At 38.1% G+C, this 20,588-nt stretch overlaps 1 protein-coding gene and 1 long non-coding RNA gene across 3 annotated transcripts in view; one reads left to right on the plus strand and one right to left on the minus strand.

Moving 5' to 3' along the window:
* Positions 1-16,477, plus strand: part of LOC137652228 (zinc finger protein 236-like) — a 161,856-nt gene extending 145,379 nt beyond the window's left edge. For both annotated transcript variants that reach the window (XM_068385463.1, XM_068385464.1), the window contains one exon: positions 12,724-16,477. In XM_068385463.1, coding sequence (XP_068241564.1) covers positions 12,724-14,322 — 1,599 coding nt within the window. In that variant the 3' untranslated portion in view covers positions 14,323-16,477. The remainder of the gene's footprint in view (positions 1-12,723) is intronic.
* On the minus strand, positions 2,906-19,914 carry LOC137652229 (uncharacterized). Its single transcript, XR_011046225.1, has 2 exons — positions 19,791-19,914; positions 2,906-3,237 (listed from the first exon to the last, which is right to left on the minus strand). It is a non-coding gene; the product is annotated as an uncharacterized lncRNA (long non-coding RNA).
* Positions 19,915-20,588: the final 674 nt, after the last annotated feature.

A 20,588-nucleotide genomic window follows, 5' to 3' on the forward strand; every position in this document is an offset into this window, starting at 1 on the left:
TTATATGTATAGCCGGCAGTCCGCCGACTCGCTGGCAACCCACCGGACTGCCGGCGGGTCACCGAATGAAGGCACACCATCCCAGCCATCATTCAATGTGACTAGGTAGTGGCCAAGTACAGACACTGCCGGCTCTCGCCAGCAGAGTCAGATGTGACAGTGAATCCATGGCTGTCGGCCACAAGCCAAGCCTTCATCTTGCTGGCAAGGATAGTAGCCAGCAGCCGCCAGATAGAATAGTAGTTGGCGGCACTAGCCAATAGAGAGAGAGAAATTAGGGTTCTAATGGAAGGGGAGAACATATCATGATCAAGCTTCCACCCATCCACAGCTATGCCGGTATCAATCTGACAAGGGCAGCGAATGGCAGCCCAAGGGAGGACTGGAGAACACTAAGGCAATTGGGTCTCCTGCCGGCAGCTAGACCTGCCGGCGCCGCTATTCCAGAACATCATGTTCTATAGGGAAGCTGAACGACTAGGCCATACAGGCAATCGGTGAGATTGTAGGACAGCGGACATAGAGGTGTGATGGCTAGGCCATCACCAAAGGACAGAATGGGACGGGGATAAGGGTCCTGTATAAGGTGTGCGAGGAGCCGGCGGCACGCCATCCCTACCGCACATAAAGGAAACTCTGTTTCAGTATCGACGTCATCCTAGGCATAAGGAGAGTACATTCTCCAGCCTAGGGTCTGCCAATACAGTAAAGGTACAGGCATCATCAAGCCGTCACCTAACTAAGAGAAACAAGAGTTCCCATGCATGCGCCATCCTAGGCTAAAGAATAATCTCTATTCTTCAGCCTAGGGTCTGCAGGCAGAGGACTAGTCGCTAGACCACAGGGAGAAGGGGATCCCATGACCCCCTCCAAGTGCAGTCTAGGGGGCCAGGCCTCCTATGCCAACCAACTAAGTCAAACAGGGGAGTACATTCACCTTATTGCTGCTGGCACACGACAAGTACTCTGAGGTTCTGACCCAAACCCAGAGCTCATCAACAATGGCTTGGTAAAGGGGCAGAAGAACCCTAGCCTAACCTTGCCCTAACCCTAGCCTAACCTTACCAGAATCACAATTCAAGGCAAGACCGGCTAGGATCATAGCCATAGGCTACATTCAGAGGGAAGAAGGGATTACCCTATATATAAAAGTAACCGGGGAGATTGTATGAAAGTATACTAAAGCCACTAGGCTATTAGCCTAGTGACAGTGAGATCGACTACCTGACTCATCGAAGCTCTTTCGTATACTATCTTGGAAGAGGAAAATTGTTATGCAATCGATGTATCATAAATGTATAAATTGCCTAATATCTTCATTTAAACTCAATAACACCAGGAATGCCCATTATATCATGCAAGAGAGTAATCTAAAACGCCCAGGCTAGGAAGCCTAGCTTCAACGAGATTGGCTACCTAATTCGCCAAAACTAAAGAATACTATTGGCATAATATAATTCCTAGCAATGAAGACTACATAGCTAAATATATTTATTTAAGCTATTACACCGGGAAAGTCACTCTGGCTAAATAAATAACGCATGCGTTACGAATGACAGCGCCGAAGCCGCCTCCGGTCCAGGCAATAGCTCTGCCAAAAACATAGTTTATTTCGAGTTAAATCTTTACTTTATGGCGAGAGCTAAATTTATACAATATAAGAATTTAATACTCAACTTTCCAGAGGCAGAAGACGGTGGAGTTTGCATTATAATCCAAAATAGCAAAAGAGCACAGGGAAAAATCACCAAGCTGACGAGCTACAGAGAAAGGAATAAAGATGGCGGACGATAGTGACCCCATCTGAGTACTCAAATACTAACGGAGGAGGAGAATTTTGTAACGGTTCCTCTTTTATTTTGCCACTTTTCCCCCTCAAAGCGTAAACGCTATGCGGGGTGCAGATTGCTATGTGGTGTGTCAAGAATAAGTCCCTTGATATTATGCAATATCCTAAAAGGAAACTTTAAGGATATTCGCACCAGGAGTTAGAATTCTGGAGACCTTTAGTTAAATTCTCTGGGAATATCACTGTAGTCAAATATACCCTAGGAAGCTACTGAAAGGAACCTTCCATCAGGACGACGTGGCCTGAGCCCAAAAAAGCGTTTTTACCTGCCATCAACCTAGTCCATAGGATGATCATTTTCATGGTGTTATACTTGGGGAAAACATAATAGGTCTTAAGCCTGATATTCTTTTAAAACACTATGATAGCTAAAGTATTTTTTGGAAATTTACTTGAAAATCCAATTATTCTTCTAATAAGAATGCAAAGGATTTATTTTAATTTAAAATAATTCTACAGAGATTTTTTTTCACGACTAAACTAAAATAGGTTATTAATTTTTTATCTTATAGGCTATATTTTGTTTAAAAATAAAATTATGGTAGACTAGTAATAACGTAGTTGGACAAGCTGCTCATGAATTTTCAGCTTACAGAACTTGCTGTACATGGGGGAAAGTATGTCCATATTTACTAAATGTGCTTTATGATTTGCATAAAACCATACGTAAAACTGTGACTCACGCTTAAGCATTAAAAGATTTTAAAAATGTTTTAGACTTCTAAAATGAATACAAGAATATGTTATTTACTTTAAATTTGGCATATCTTCAGCATGCTTTGCCTTAGTGTAGAGGTTAATGGGAGAACTAAGTCAGTTGGAGAAGAATGATGATGCAGCTATGAAATAAATAAAAAAGAAAAAAAAAAAGTAGCTGCTGTTTTCTCCTTGTAGAAAACTTAAGACCCTCTTCACATTGATGACAGAAGACTTTTACGAGAGCAATGACACTAATCTTTTACGACAGCAATTTCTCAGTGACGTGCGAATATGTTCTCTTTCATGAACTAGTCGAAAATGGGATCCTTAAGACAAGCGCTATCACAAACTTTGTCATCTCTTTATCATATTTATTGTCTTACAATGTAACCATTGCTTGGAATTACAAGCACTATACTCTAGGTATAGCAGAGGAGTACAGTAATACTGTACTGTACACTAAACTTCACTTAACTTTCGAGTCCAGTTGTTACGCCGACTCTAGCCATCTTCATCCTCCTGTTCTGTCATAGACTTGATGAACTCTTATAACTGTGCATTTGTGTACTTTTCCTGATGCTCCTCTATATGTTCAACCTTTTAGTCCACCTAGTTTTCCATTCCAATACCTCACTTGTCTTGCCATCTCTATTGTCCTCAAGGCTTTGCCATTTATATCCAGGAAGCCCCTGAAATCATTGAGACAGCTGTAGACCACTGATGTTTCCTGCAGACATTAACAGCTCTCTCTTAACAAACGTAATGACGCCTGTGACTGTAAAAGACTTTCAACAGTCTATTGGGTTCTGCTTCTATAGCTAACCTTATCATCTCAAAAGAACTATTAGGGTAGACACATCAGTATTATATTAACTAAAACATGTTTAATATACAAACTTAGCTACCATATGGAACAGTAAAAACTGTATGTACCTGTAAAGACATACTGATTTTGAGCAAACAATACGCCAAATGAATCTACCATGGAATAGAAAATTATTTTGTTCATATACATAAACAAACCCTTGTCGTTTAATAGGAGTATGTTTTCAGTCTGATGTCTCACAGGATTATAATACAGGAGGAGGTTCCCAGCCACCTCGACCCGTCCCCTTTAGTCGCCTCTTACGACACGCTGGGATACGTTGGCGTTATTCTAATTGTTTTTATGCCCCCGCGGCCACAGGGGGGCATAAAAGTATGTTTAGGAATAGAAGGATGGCTATATTGACTTTGTGTGAGACAAAGATAAAAGGGAAAGGTGAAGTGATGTTTGGTGAAATGTCTGGTAGAGTGTCTGCGATTGAAAGGGAAGAGCAAGAGAAGATGTGGCTTTATTGCCGAGTGAATGGATGACAGGTAAAGTAGTGGAGTGGAAGGAGATATCATCTAGGTTAATGTGGGTAAGGGTCAGGTTGGGTAGGGAATGTTGGGCTTTTGTCAGTGCGTATGGGCCAGGTTGTGAGAAGAATGAAGAAGAGTGGAGTGAGTTCTGGAATGAATTAACTAGGTGTGTAGAAGGACTGGGTCGAGGGAATTATGTAGTTGTCATGGGTGACTTGAATGCTAAAGTGGGCGCTGGAGAGGTAGAAGGTGTCATTGGGAAGTATGGCGTACCAGGTGAAAATGAGTGGTGGTAGACTGGTGCCAAGTTCTAGCTTTTTCAAAAAGAAAGATAAAACAAGTATACATGGGTAAGAGTGGCAAATGGAAGAGTGGTAGAAAGAGCATTAATGGATTGTGTGTAGATAACTAAATGTTTGGAAGATTGAAAGACGTGCACGTGTTTAGGGAGTATAGCTAACGGTATGTCTGATCATTTTTTGGTGGAAGGAAAATTAGTTTTAGCAAAAGAGTTGGGAAATAGAGTAGGTGGATGTAAAAGGGAGCTAGTGAGGGTTGAAGAGCTAATAAAACTGGGGGTAAAAAGTAAATATCAAGGAAGGTTGAAAATGGCATATGACAAAATAAAAGTAAGAGAAACTGGTAATTTAGAGGAGGAATGAGAGTTCATAAAAGAAAATTTTGTTGGGATTGCAAGTGATGTGTGTGGCAAGAAGTTGTTGGAGGCACCATGAGGAAGGGCAGTGAATGGTGGAGTGAAGGTAGAAGTGGAAGAGAAAAAGAGGGCTTTTGAAGAATGGATGCAAAGTAATAGTGTGGAGAAGTATGAAAGATATACAGAGAAAAATGTGGAAGTAAAGCCCAAGGTAAGTGAGGCAAAGAGGGCAGCTGACCTGAGGTGGGGTCAGGGATTGGGTCATTCATATGAAGAGAATAAGTAGTAGTTTTGGAAAGAAGTGAAGAGAGTAAGGAAGGGTGGTTCAAGAATTGAAGAGAGAGTGAAAGATGGAAATGGAAGGTTGTTAAAAAGAGAGGAGGCAAAGAAATGGTGTGCGGAATATTTTGGAAGTTTACTGAATGTTGAGGATAATAGAGAGGCAGATGTAATTGCTGTTGCAGGTGTTGAGGTGCCAGTGATGGGAGATGAGAATGAGAGAGAGATTACAAGAGAGGAAGTGAGGAGAGCACTAGATGAAACGAGAGTAGGAAAAGCATCTGGTACGGATGGTGTGTGAGCTGAGATGTTGAAAGAAGGGGGTGTGACTGTACTTGAATGGTTGGCGAGATTGTTTAATGTGTGTTTTGTGTTGTCAATGGTACCAGTAGATTGGGTTTGTGCGTGTATTGTATTGTACCACTATATAAGGGTAAGGGAGATGTGCACGAGTGCTGTAATTCAAGGGGTATTAGTTTGTTGAGTGTAGTTGGAAAAGTGTATGGTAGAGTACTGATTAATAGGATTAAGGATAAAACAGAGAATGCAATCTTAAAATTACAGGGTGGTTTTAGAAGAGGTAGGGATTGTATGAATCAGATTTTTACAGTTAGGCAGATATGCGAGAAATATTTAGCAAAAGGTAAGGAGGTGTATGTTGCGTTTATGGATCTGGAGAAAGCGTATGATAGAGTTGATAGGGAAGCAATGTGGAATGTGATGAGGTTATATGGAGTTGGTGGAAGGTTGTTGCAAGCAGTGAAAGGTTTCTACAAAAGTAGTAAAGCATGTGTTAGGATAGGAAATGAAGTGAGTGATTGGTTTCCGGTGAGAGTGGGGCCGAGACAGAGATGTGTGATGTTGCCGTGGTTGTTTAACTTGTATGTTGATGGAGTGGTGAGAGAGGTGAATGCTCTAGTGCTTGGACGAGGATTGAAACTGGTAGACGAGAATGACCATGAATGGGAGGTAAATCAGTTGTTGTTTGCGGATGATACTGTGCTGGTTGCAGACGCGGAAGAGAAGCTTGGCCGATTAGTGACAGAATTTGGAAGGGTGTGTGAGAGAAGGAAGTTGATAGTTGATGTGGGTAAGAATAAGGTTATGAAATGTACGAGAAGGGAAGGTGGTGCGAGGTTGAATGTCATGTTGAATGGAGAGTTACTTGAGGAGGTGGATCAGTTTAAGTACTTGGGGTCTGTTGTTGCAGCAAATGGTGGAGTGGAAGCAGATGTATGTTACTGAGTGAGTGAAGGATGCAAAGTGTTGGGGGCAGTTAAGGGAGTAGTAGAGGGTTGGGCATGAATGTAAAGAGAGTTCTGTATGAGAAAGTGATTGTACCAACTGTGATGCATGGATCGGAGTTGTGGGGAATGAAAGTGACGGAGAGACAGAAATTGAATGTGTTTGAGATGAAGTGTCTAAGGAGTATGGCTGATGTATCTCGAGTAGATACGGTTAGGAACGAAATAGTGAGGGTGAGAACGGGTGTAAGAAATGAGTTAGCAGCTAGAGTGGATATGAATGTGTTGAGGTGGTTTGGCCATGTTGAGAGAATGGAAAATGACTGTCTGCTAAAGAAGGTGATGAATGCAAGAGTTGATGGGAGAATTACAAGAGGATAGCCAAGGTTTGGGTGGATGGATGGAGGAAGGGAAGCTCTGGGTGATAGTCGGATAGATGTGAGAGAGGCAAGAGAGCCTGCTAGAAATAGGAATGAATGCCGAGCGATTGTGACGCAGTTCCGGTAAGCCCTGCTGCTTCCTCGGTGCCTTGGATAACTGCGAAGGTAACAGCAGTAGGGGATTCAGCGTTTTGAAGCCACATCTGTGGAGGATAACGGGGGAGGGTGGGCTGTGGCACCCTAGCAGTACCAGCCGAACTTGGTCGAGTCCCTTGCCAGGCTGGGAGGAATGTAGAGAGGAGAGGTCCCCTTTTTTTTGTTTCATTTGTTTGATGTTGGCTACTCCCCAAAATTGGGGGAAGTGCCTTGGTATATGTATGTACGTTTTCAGTCTAACTGGAACTTGGCTGTTAAAATTTTAAGGTGTCTGTAGGTATTAGCTGGTAGCTTTATTAATCTTTTGCTTCTTTTAGATAAAGGTTTTGGCAGATCATTGAGGGCAAGGGATATTAAGGAACAAAGGTCTTGCAGTTGTTCCCCGATAGCTGTAGTAGTGCGATAGTTGACTGTTGTCTGTGCAACCGGCCACATCCTTCTTATCCTATATAGTAAAACTGTCTTTTCCCTTGCTATTATGACCTTATGACAGTGAATTCTGAGTACTGTGCTACCGTAGGAGGAAACTGCCACCAAGCGAGAGAAAATGACACTACCTTCCCTTATCCCAGTGTCTTTTCAATTCCAGGAAAGCAGTAAGGATATCACTTGATTGCTATCTCTTGAGAGAGTTTGTCTTTTCCTATGAGCGTCATCGACCTGTGCGGCTTATGAAATCAAATTTCTAGTGCCTCTCTCATCACTGCTTCGCCATCCTTGAGTCTCCCCAACTTCCTTAGGGGGAGTGAGTACTCGACATAATGCTGCTCAAGAAGAGCACCATCCCCCTTTTTCTCTGAGAGAGAGAGTGAGTTCTAGAGACAGCAACCAAGATTTCCATATGCACTTCATCACCACTTAGGCGATTAGTCACTACGAAATCGATCTTGTATGTGCTTCTTGTACACCGCTCTATCAAAACCCTTGCAATTCACTGTCTCATGCCTGTTCTTCAGTGACTTTCAGGTTACAAAACTTATGACATCTTTAACTTTCAGCTTTTCCAATACAAGATACTGGTGAAAGAGGAACCTATGATTATTCTCATATCTGGCCTGGGCTAAGATAACTTCCTTCCACAGGTGCAGAGTTTCTTTGGGGTGTTACTTTGATATTTTGGCTTCCCAGAAATATTCTAATGTCATTCTCTCTCCCTGAAGATAGAATTTCTCACACGTTTTCTCCACATTGTTCATTTCAAATGGGATTGATCGTGCCTTAATCATGACGGAAATGTTTCCCAATTTAAGGTCCAATGCTTTGGACTGGCCACAGCCTCCCAAGTCTTCACTAGGATGTTCAATTCATCTAGGAGTCATGCCTGAACATACTTCTCCTTTGATACCTGAAAAATTGGGTGCTCCTGTTCCTCTCAGAAACAATTGCTTAGAAGTAGCGTCGCTCACCCAGGCAGACAATGGAGTATCTGGGAACGCGGATAAATACAACACGTAGTAAAGGAAAAACAGACGACTGCATCAATGGACTTACACAAGTAGACATTGGAGAAGCTTTTTCCTTACAGGCGTCTTCATCAGAGATCCCTCCAGTGGTGTCCGAGGAGACACTAGTCGGTTGCCAACAGTCCTCACTATCTGGTTAAGGTGGAACAAGGGGTATATAATACTCTAGTCTGGTGGCAAAATAACGAGAACCTTGTCAAGAAAACTAACCTGGAATGACCTCTACAAATGCTTCTCTAATGAGGGATGGATGAGGTACACACCTCAGGAATTTGACCACTTTGAAATGTTTATCTGACAAAAAGAAACGCTGCACACCAAATAGGCAGCTCTTCTGGTACTGCAATCATTCCAACAGTCTGATAGGCCGTTTGGTAGCAATGATGAACGACAACACTTACCATATAGTATGTAGAGCAACGAGGTACAGTATCATAGTATCTCTGCGAGTTAGCAAAACCGGAGCCTTTATAAACACTACAAAACGTAGTGGACTGGACAGCAAGGTTCATTCCGGAGTAAAGTAATTGAATTGACGAATAGTTCACCTGCCAGGGACAAACCTTAGGCGCCAGAGTGGTTCCTTCATCGTTTATGGGAAAAGAAATTTCAACTTGTTGAGTTATTGTTATTATCATTATTATCAATTACTAAGCTACAACCCTAGCTGGAAAAGCAGGATGCTATAAGCCCAGGGGACCCACAGGGAAAATAGCCCAGTGAGGGAAGGAAAAAAGAAAAAAATATTCAAAGAAGTAACATCAAAATAAATATCTATATAAACTATAAAAACTAACAAAGCAAGAAGAAGAGAAATTAAATAGAATAATGTCAAAATGTACCCTCAAGCAAGAGAACTAACCCAAAACAGTGGAAGACCATGATACAGAGGCTATGGCACTACCCAAGACTAGAGAGAACAAAGGTTTGATTTTGGAGTGTTCTTCTCCTAGAAGAGCTGCTTACCATAGCTAAAGTGTCTCTTCTACCGTTAACAAAAGGAAAGTAGCCACTGAACAATTACAGTGCAGTAGTTAACTCCTTGGGCAAAGAAGAATTGTTTGGTAATCTCAGTGTTGTCAGGTGTATGTGGGCAGAGAAGAATCTGTAAAGAATAGGCCAGACTATTCTGTGTATGCATTGGCAAAGGGAAAGGGAACCATAACCAGAGAAGGATCCAATGAAGTACTGCTTGGCCAGTCTAAGGACCCCCATAACTCTGGCCAACCTACTACCTACAATTATCAATGAAAATTATAACTATTATTGATAATGATGATAATTATCATTATTAATAATAATTACCAATAAAAATTATAAAAATAATTATTTGAATCACAGAGTAATCAACAAGGTATGGACTACCCTGAATCTAGAAGCAATCCTGGTGGCTTCCAAATGGCCACACACTGAATTATGCCTAGATCTGCTGATGCTCCTAGTCATTGTACAGAGAGAAGTATCCTCGGGGCCCAACCTGCAGAGGTGCCCTAACACAGTGACATCTCTGTCACTTCACAGGTGGAGACTAATCCAGCATCTTCTCTGAGCAAAAAGCTTTTTATGATGCACTGCCCATGAGAGATATCTTGATATCAGAGTTCACCAGGCAAAATGGGCAATCTATTGCTATTGGTGTTGTAGAAGAGGCTTAGCAGCCAATAGCTGATTTTGTCTACCTTTGCCGGGAGAAGCTTCTCTCAGTCTCAGTGGTAAAAGGCTATAGCTTCGCCTTGAGCCTTGTCTTTAGAATTATCTATGCTCATGAGGAGCCTCGGGTAGTGTTGTCCTCTGAGAGAATTTAAACTAACTTCATGGGAGGTTACGTGAGTTCTTGTAAACACTGTGTGTGTGTTTTTCACTTTGAAACATTGGCTCTAAAGCAGGGAAGATTATATTTCTTTGGTATTTTATGTTGTATTGGATTCCCTGTACTAGCCTTTTTTAATAGGAACTTCTTTGTATTATGGACCACACAGCACCTTCCCCCCTTAAATTTTAAACATTTCTCCTTTACCAAAACCATTTTTTTTGCCCAGCCCTCAAAGCTTCAATGCTGTGTATACTTTAGTACATAAGTAATGGTCTAAATTGGTCAAACATGTACAGTATAATCAAATCCATGGATAAGAAAAACTGTACATTAAAAAATGTGTATCATATAAACATAACTTCCGTATTACTAGTGTCTGTAACCCCTTGATATTTACATAGGATGTTTGTTCTAAACTAGAAATAAGTCTTCTAGCCTTTGCATGGTCATTAAAGCTACAAGAGCAGCCTTCTAGCAGCTAACTTTGTGCCTAACAAGCATCTCTATGCCTCATAGCTGGATCCTTGCATAGATTGGACAGTCAGCCCATTTATAAGGAAAGGTAGAAACTTAGTGATGGAAGATATGTTTTATCATAGACTGTCTCTTTACCTTCCATTCCCTTCGGAATGTAATTCATGGTAGCATAATTCTGTATAGCTGTAAGGTACTCAAATCCCTTGGAAACTTTGTTTTACAATTGACCTATTTGAAGGCTTTGGGTATCCAGTCAAGAACTTAATTATAAAATGCCAAACGGTGTCTCATAGCTGCAAAAAACTGACTTATGAATTAGTTTAAATTGGAAGTTTCTTCTTTGAAAAGCCTTTGGGTTAGTGAAGAGGTGTAATAGCTCTTTACGAGAGGATGATATACAGTTCAAGATTAGATAGTAACAGGAAGAGCTTCCCATAAAGATGAATCATTGCAAGCAAGCAGTGCATTTCCATTTGACACAGCAGAATACAAGTGTGAAAGATTAATTCAGCCGGAGCCAAATAAGCTTTCTGCAGACGACTGTGCCAGTGAGGTGGTGTGAACACCAAATAGGTTAAGGATTAACTAGCTGGTGCACAAGGGCCAGGTTAGACGAGATGGGAGCAATAGATTGGGTGGCACATTTGATATAATTCTGTAGAGGAATTAGTTTTGGAATACACTTGACACAGGTGAGCAACCAGATCCCTTGCAGTGAGTAAATTAGAATTGCCAATTAGGGCCTGGATGAAAAAGCATTCTTTGAAATGTCATGGACATTTAATAGTAGATTTTCTGATAAATCCTTTGTATTTCTATGAAAGAGCAATCCATCAAGACAATAGTACAGTAGTATGACGAGCCAGATATCTTGAGGCAAATACTGGGCTACTTTGTGGGGTAGTTAGTAAAGAAGAATGGCCTAATAGAGCCTGGATGATAAAGAATTCTTTGAAGTGTCATAGACATTCAAAATAGATTTTCTGAGCAATCATTTGTATTGCTATGAGGAAGCAATCCATCGAGACAATAGTAGTATGACGAGCCAGATCTCTCGAGATAATTCCAGATAGGAACTGGGGTAGTGATAGGATGTGGGGTAGTGTCATGCACCATAGCAGAGCCTCTTGGACAGATCAGGCGAATCACTAATGGATAATATCTTGCTGGTAAACTTATGTATGTTAAATCAAAAGTTACAGCAGCCATTTTGGCTAAAACCAAGAGCTACCTTCCAGTCACAAGGCTCTCTGTACTCATAAGTCAAGATACAAAGAAGAAAAGAATTTTTTCAATTGAAATATGTTGGATCTAGCTCAGTCTTAGGTGTGGTGCATAAAACTGCCCCATATCAAGTAGTTCAGTTCTTTTACATGAATTTGCTTCAGAAACAAGCTCATCCAACTAACTGTGCCTCATAGGATTGCTCTTTCAGTTTTGAAGCCTTTAAACCCATCCTCCCCTTCATTTGAGCAAAGTTCAGAGGTCAGTGTCAAACACATAACCACAGTTGCATACCACCAATATGAAGGTGTGAAGTTGTTTTGGCTGGAGCACAGTAATTTTAAGTGTACATACAATATACTCTTCCATTTATGGAGTCTTGAGACATCTGGGTAAAGCTAATGGGTCACAATATTATAACTATCAATCGCCATTCATGCTCTTTTTTTTTATCAGTTAATCCATATGTCCTTAGATTTATATATTAGCCTATAGTGGGCACATGTCAGATTGTATCCAGACCTGAAAGAGGGAGGAAATGTTAGCTTCCTTATACTGTACCTCTATCCACTGCTTGTAGACATCTAGTGTATGGTATTTATTGCTACACCTCACTATTTTGGGTGTCTATCCTCCTCTATGTGTTGATCAACCCGAGGAGTACAACCCATACAAGACTACCTTCAATATTCTGTTCCATGACACCTTGATTACCTCTTTCATCCTGAAGATTATTTATTGGATAACATCATCAGGGCAACAAATCCATTTTTCCTAGATAAGTATTTAGGCAACAAAGAAAGTATAGTAATCTTTTTTCAACTTGATTAATGCATATTGCCTTCCCTATGTCTTGTTATTGCAGCATGTACAAATTCCCTCATCAAATGGCCATGGTTTACCACCAGGGCTATTTCTATTCGAGGACCCAGATTTAATACTCAATAAGGTGGATAGGACTCTTATTTGGAATACTGAAAAATTACTGCCAATTGGAGATTAGGCTACCATGAAATACAGTAATGGGTTTGCATTTAAAAACATTTAATTTATATTATCATATTGTCTGGTGTTAGCAATATTTTTTTTAAATTCTTATTTTAGATCCACTTTTAAAAGTATGATTTTTTTCTCTTTCAGCCCGACACACAGAAACATGCTCATCAGTGTCAAACATGCAGTAAAAGCTTTAAAAAAGCATCCGATTTGATAAGACATATAAGAACTCATACAGGAGAAAGACCTTTTTCATGTGCTCAGTGTGGAAAGTCATTTGCAGTGAAATCAACTCTTTATGTGCATATGAAAACTCACTCAGGTAAAAAAGATTCAATGTGTCCTATATGTAATACTATGTTTGCTACAAAAGGCAGCTTGAACATTCATATGCGGCTACATACTGGAGATAAACCATTTAAGTGCAATCACTGTGGAATGAACTTCAGGACATCTGGCCATCGTAAAGCCCATGTCATAAAGCATTTCAAGACCATTCAGGCTCTCTCTGGTCGAACTACCAAGCTGGCAAGTATGGTTGAAGAAAGTCAGTTGAATCCATCAACAACTGCAGAAGAGTCTGTTATGGAAATACCCAACGAAGAGAATTTGAATTCAATGGTCATGATGACAGATGGAACAATGTCTCTACAGCTCCCAGGCCTAAGCCTGACAACCCTTGATACCTCAGCCATGTTGAATATTCAGCCAGTCACTCTTGATGAAGCGGTTCTTAATCAGTTACAAGAGTCCGAGGTCACAATGATGACTACCGGTGAAGGGACTGGAGATGAAGATGCTGAAGATTCTATTTCTGTCAATCCAAATGTAGTCATGACACAAAATCGTACAGTTCGTCTACAGTCAAACCGTGATGTGAATGATTCTGCGCTTGAATTCCAGATGGTTGACCAAGACGGAAAGGTTTTCGTTGCCCATTCCCTGATTGAACAACAGTTGGAACGTGTGCAGGGAGCATTAGAGGAAACTCAGTCTTTCATTCCTCAGGAAATAAATTTATCTGACCTTGCAGTTCCTGGTCAAAATAATACTGTTCAGTGTGCATGGTGTTCTAAATCATTTGTAAAATTAAATGACTGGGCTGAACACTTATCAGCGCACAACATTTATATAAAAATTAATGAGGAGCTGGAAAGTAATGAAAGTGAAATTCCATTTTCTCTAGTCATTCCATCAATGTCAATCAAAGATATTTCTGATAATGAGAGTGCTATTTTATCATCCACTACAAGTGGAAAACTTCACCAAGGTTTGAATATGGGAGAATTGACAGTCTCTAAGTTGGAGAATGAACAGCAGCAATTAAATCAGAGTTTTAAGACAGCTTTATTAGATGGTGGAAAATCATACAGACTTCCTAACAGTATAGATCAGCAACCAGTCCAAAATATTAACACTCAAGGACAATATTCGTGTGAGAAATGTAACGGACGAAAGTTCTCATCCTCTTCTGCTTTACAGAAACACCTCAAATCACATCATAGGTGTGTGTTTTGTATAGAAGAATTAGGTACTAGATCTGCCTTACATGAGCATATTATTCAGGAACATTTACAACTTGCCATTGAAAATCCTTTGACCATAGAAAGAATAGGGCTCAGAATAAATTTTGTACCAGAATCTCAGAGAGAGGGATCAGTTAGTGGGGCTCAAGGTGCTATGGAGGAATTTGATCCCTTAGAATTCTTTCCTGCAGTTAATAATGCGGGCCATCTGGAGTAATTTCATCCTTCAAAGTGAAAAATTTTCAAGGTTATGGTCATAAGCTTTTAAATTAATTCTCTAATGAATTGTATAGAGATTGTAAATTTTTTTTATAATAACCAGCCAAATACTATTCTCTAATGAATTGTATGGAGATTGTAAAGTTTGTTATAATAACCAGCTAAATACTCAATTTGCTAAATTTAATTTTCAAATGAGAGAATGAACTAGGATTTGTAAAGTGTAAATGTGTTAATTTAATAAATATTGATTGACTGCTATTTGAAATTCAAAGTAATTCTCAACATTTCATTATTTTAAGCAAGAATAACTTCCATATATTTTAATTAGAAAATTTGGCATTGCCCTCTTCATTTTTCTGTGTTATGAGCATGATCTTAAATTACTGTCTATGCATATCACATTTCTCTAGTCCAACCATTTGGCTGAATAATTTTTAGCAGCAAGTACAATACAAGCAGAGATTGTTTTGCCAAACACAATCGGGTTCTATATATTACAAGTCAGGTACAACATACTGTACAGTATATCATGTTAAGTCAGATGCCCTTTTCTTTATTTTTCTTTTCCAAAGCAATTGGTATTCATCCAAAAAATTAATCACAAATAACTGTACTGCAAAGTACTTTGGAGGATATCGTCTCCAATAATCAGTATGCTCTCCAGTCTAGACCTTCTTTCAAATTTGCTACCATGATAGTTTGGAAAAAAATTTATTTCACATTTATAGCGAACTTCAAAGATTTCTGAACTAGGCAGATGTGTATTTATGTGTAAGTTTGAAAGAAATGCCAGGTTGCTCTGCAAGTGAAATATTAGTAAACATAACTTTTTTTCTGATAAATGGTTTCCAAGATAACATCAAATTAATTCTTATCATTCCAGCTTTCTTCTATCAGTATCTATTATGCATCATAAATCAAACTTTTACACAGAGTAACTTGGAGCTGGATATATTTTGGTACATTTACCAGTACCATATAATTTAGTACTGTATAGAAATTTTAAATTATAAGAGTCTTCTGAGGCTTTTCAAAAGACTTTTTTTTCTAAATCTTAAGAATTTCCCTAGGTAAAGTCAAGAAATTTTCTGTGATTAGCATGTACACATATAAGGTATTTTGAATTTTAATGGGTGCAATACTGGTTATTTACATTTTTTGTGGATGCTTAATTGTCTATGACTATAGTATACTTTGTATCAAACAGATTGTAATTTTTTTAAAAATTACAATGTTAATTTTCTTAATTGAAGGAAAGTTTAATACAATATTGTATTCCCTTGCCTATTGCAGGTGTTTTGTTTCAGGAACCCCCAAACCCACCCATAATAGCTGAAAAATTGTAGAGTAGCTACAGAAATCTGCAGTATATATTTTAATCATTACAGTATTAATTTTTTTTTTTTAATTTTCATAAATTTAAGCTTTTATAAAACACTTAACAATCTTTTAATCTTGTTATACACTCTTAAAATGCATAATTAGCCAAAATTTACTTTTACTAAGGACACATACGTATACGTAAATGAAAAAGTTATGCCATTGAACAAACATATATGTCCAATTTTATTACTGTACTGTACTATTCTTGAACTATTGTTTCTATTTTACCAAATATAAGTTCATGTATTAAGTTTTTAGTTAATATACTCTTTACAGTGTAATTTGTTTATTGTCGATTTTAATGGCATAATAAATTTTCAAAGAGTTGTGCCATGCCTGTTGCTGATGCAAGATAATTTTATAGTTTTTACCTTTACGATGCTTGATTACAAACTTTAGGATATCAATTATTTTTTTCCATTTCTTTAGGTGATAATGTATGCCTTTTCCATTTCTTTAGGTAAAAGTATATCAGTTGTATTCAACTTGATGTCATTTGTAACTACTACAGTAATTGTTTACTAAAAGTTGGAATGCAATCAAAACAGCAGCTGTTATGAGAATTGGTTACTGATAACAAAACAACAGTCTTTTGTTTGGTAACAATACTTTTATTATTCTCTCTTTTGTATTTCTTTTAACTTATTGAACTAGAAGTTGTGATAAAACAGTGGAAAAAAAGATGTTAGTTTATTGCGATGTGGTCTCAAAAAAGAACTAGCATGATACCACAGATATTTTTTTTTAGTCGGTGAAAATTTGGTGCTTACATATATACAACATTACAAGAGTATATGCAGTTATTAATGTAATTTATTGATACCTTTTAAGTCCAAAACTGACTATTAAAAAAAAAAAAAAATATTAGGATATAAAAAAACACTAAACTTCTCTGCCCTCAGAAACCACCACTATAGAGGACTCCTTTTTATATTGTTGGTTTTTGGGGGCAGATAAGTTTTATGTTTTTCATATTTTAATAATTTTTTGTAAGTAATTTTTGGTCTTAAAATTAATAAAAAAAAAATTTCAGTAATACCGCAATCTTGCATTTTGTGAGAACACCAAATTTTCATCAATAAAAAATAACTGATCTAGGGCATCGAGTTCCCTTTTTTGGGGGGAGGACAAATGATAAACTAACCTCTCTTTCTCCATCTCTTTATTCCAACTCCTAGTTCAATAAGTTAAAATATAAAAGAATGAATGATAAAAATATCGTTACCAAAAGAAAAAAAGCGGTTTTGTTATGAATAAACGATTCGGATTACATTTCAACTTTCAGTAAACAATTACCATAGTTGTTACAAATGACGTTAAGTAGAATATGACTTTATTATCATATTATTTAAACAATTGGAAGAAAATGTCAATGATTTTCTAAGCTTTGTAACCAAGTACCGTAAAGGTAAAGACATAAAATTGTTGTGCATCTGTAACAGGGATGCCTCGCTTCTAAAACTTAGATATGCCATTAAAATTTCCAATAAATGAAATATAAGAAAAGTAGTTTTTACTAAAAACTGCATACTTTATATGGTAAAATAAAAATGATAGTTCAAGTACAAAAATAGTAGTCTTTTAGCAAGAAAAAAAATTATTTGGTAGTTTAACGATCAGCTGATTGGAAAGCATAGACGGTAATATCAAAAGAACTTACTTACGTAAACAATGGAACAAGACATATAATGGCTGTTTTTATTTCCTAATACGATAGTAATATGTGAATATTAGATGTATATCAATAAAGTGAAAAATCAGTGTTATTAAAAAGTATTCAGCTGTATTTTTTGGCAGTGTTCAGATATATATTGTAAACCATAAGGATGAGTCTACAGTAAAAGTAAGTCTTGGCTTAAAATGTGTATAACAGGATTTAAGTGTTAGAGGGTTTATAAAATCTTAAATCTATGAAAATAAAATAATGAGAAACTTAAAACGTAACGAAAAAAACATACCGTAGATTTTGTATCTACTTCACAGTTTTTCAGCTATCGCGGGGGATCCTAGAACAGAACACCTGTGATAACCGAGGGAATACCGTTATACTGCATATTTATAAATACACATTGTACTGAGGGAGCGATACATGAACCGTGATATGGCGAGGAACTACTGTACTGTACTTCATATTCGTCAGTGTGTCGGATTGTCATTGTTAACTATGTCAAGTCAGGTGCATTCCTTACCTGCCTTTAATTTTTCTGCCATGTTCATTTTATATATACATACTGTACATGGTACATGAAGCAAAAAAGTGCATCTGAACTTATCAAGTTCCCATAACCCGTTCCATATGGAAATTCTAAATATAGAATAAAATTAAAGGATAGTTACAATAAATTGTGAATGTGACAAATATTCCAATAACAAAGATGGACTAAATTTACTAATGAAAAAAAATTACCCATTAACTTAATCTAGGCTTTTGTGTAAAAGCACAGACTAATATTGCAACTGTGCTCAATCATTGAAATTTGTGAAACTATGCATTAGGTAATATTCCACTTGGTATAAAAGCACACATTGCAAGTGACTCAATTCTATAGTATTCTTACCTCATTACTGATATCTGTCTACTAGTGGTCTTTGAATGAAACCAGATACTGCACAATGCCAAAGACAAGAAGCCAGTAGTAGAATGGTACATGTGCCAAATGGAGCTCTTATCATTCCTCCCTCTATTCTGCACCACTATTGCCAGCTAAGGAGAATTCCCCATACTATTACCTAGTATTCTCCACATTTCTCATAATATATTCTTTGCAGATTTTTTCATGGTAATCTATCACTTGCCTATATAATTATGTTTTTACAGCTTAACAGTTAATAATACATTTCTGATTATTGTCTTCTGGATTACCCTTCACGAGGTTAGCAAGGGATAATTAAAAGTAACTATGGCCATTGACATCAGTTTGTTTCTTCTGAAACTTGCTGGTAGGTTACAGTTAGTTCACACTCATATTAGCTTAAAATATGTAGCTAACAAGTGGAGTATTATTCATGAGTATACTAATTTTGCTTTATATTACTCTGATAATTGTCCAAAAATGTTGGGTAGCCTTTGCAGTGCTTCGCTGATATTTGCCAATACTTTACTTTGATATATCTAGTACAATATTGTCATTTGAAAAATTTGCACTGCTGTCATATATGTTCTCTATGATGAAGACTTCTGCCTTTTGATGACTGTTTTGAATTTTTATATGCCTCAGCAAATGACTATAGGATTGAGGTAATTTCTCTCATGCCTTCATGTCAAACTCTACACAAGGACCTACATCCTTACATATGTTTTGTAACTGCCACAAATAGGTATGCTCTTCCTACCTCACTTGTGAGATATGCTGAGGATGTACAAGATGAAAGATCAAGTGTTACTTCAGACCTCTCCACTAGGTTGTCTTACTAGTCTTCAGATTGTAGGATTAGTCATCTTCCTTCTTGGTAATAGTAAATTAATGCATCGATTGGCCAAGTGTAATCCATTACTATACGAAACTAGCCACTTGCCTTCATGTCTATTGCTCTTACAACATCCCAAACAACAATCCTCCCTGCTGCTGCAGCTGCTGACGACTATTAACTTTTCACCTTAAGAATCTGTTCTCTTTAAAACCAAAGGAAGTAGCTATTCACTGACATTCATCATCACTGCTGCCAGGCATTAGGACATCCTGCTTTTGAAAACCATTCAGTAATGTTTACCCTCTTCAAATAATCAAAATCCAATCAAGAAAGCCACAAAGATGTATAGCCAGCAACCTCATGGAATCCTCAAGGAGCAATATGCTTCTCCAGTGTCTGTCTTTTGATGTTAGCTGCTCCTGCAAGATCAGGACTTCTCTCTCTCTCCAGCTATGATTATGCCAACAGTCGGTACAGTGGCAGCAAATAGTGCAGCAAGTGTGGTAAGGGCCATCACTATGGAACCCCAATTGTCAAGAGGAACAATGGCAATGATGAAGACATTGATAAACTACCATGTCACTTGGCAGCAACAGCATTTCAGTTGTCAGGTCTATAGCTACAGGAAAAGAGAGCAGCTAGTGTACAAGGATACCGAACATAACTCACTATAAAGGATGCCTGGGTACCAGCGGCTACCAGCTCTAAGGATTCCAACACCATCAGTTTCTGGATTGGATAACCGGTTACGTGCGTGTAACAACGCAATCCAGGACAAACTGTTCTTTTACTCGTAGGGCTGGTCTGAAATTTAGGCAAAGATTGATGATTTTAGTGAGGTCAAATTTCAAGGACAATCATCATCTTGATTTTTTTAAGAGGAATCTATTCATATGGCATGGTAGACTTGAATTTTTAAAATAAGGACCCTAAGATGTTCTGTTCTCTTCTAAGGACATTAGGGTAAGGGCTATGTTCCAGAAACAGTCAGTTAAGAACATATAGGAAACATTGACTTCGTGTTCAGTTTTTCATCTTGAAGGCTACAATAGGATAGGGTCTATAAATATCAGCTAACTGATTAACTTTGTACAACAAAGCCTTTCAGGATGGAATTAGTTGATCCACCAGTAAAGGGCATTTTGTAAATTCAAGGATGCTCGTTTCCAGTGCCCTTGGAGTAATGAAAATATATTTTCTACATCTGGTTGGGATAGTATTTAAACTAAGCTTCTGTTACAGCTAGTGGCTGCACCTCGTAGTCACCCCAACTTTAGCACCAGTTTGTTAGACCAAAGGTACTTTTCAGACCATGGACATTCAAAAACCACAAATGCAATCATATATATTGGTTGATCTAGTTGCACAGAATACTGTAGGATTATTTCAGATGACCTATAACTGACTGCATATGATTACCTGCTGCAGGTTCATCAAATATTTTGTGTTAGCCCAAAATGCTATTCA

The sequence above is a fragment of the Palaemon carinicauda genome, chromosome 13 (assembly GCF_036898095.1).
Source record: "Palaemon carinicauda isolate YSFRI2023 chromosome 13, ASM3689809v2, whole genome shotgun sequence".
In the NCBI taxonomy this organism is placed as follows: Eukaryota; Metazoa; Arthropoda; class Malacostraca; order Decapoda; family Palaemonidae; genus Palaemon; species Palaemon carinicauda.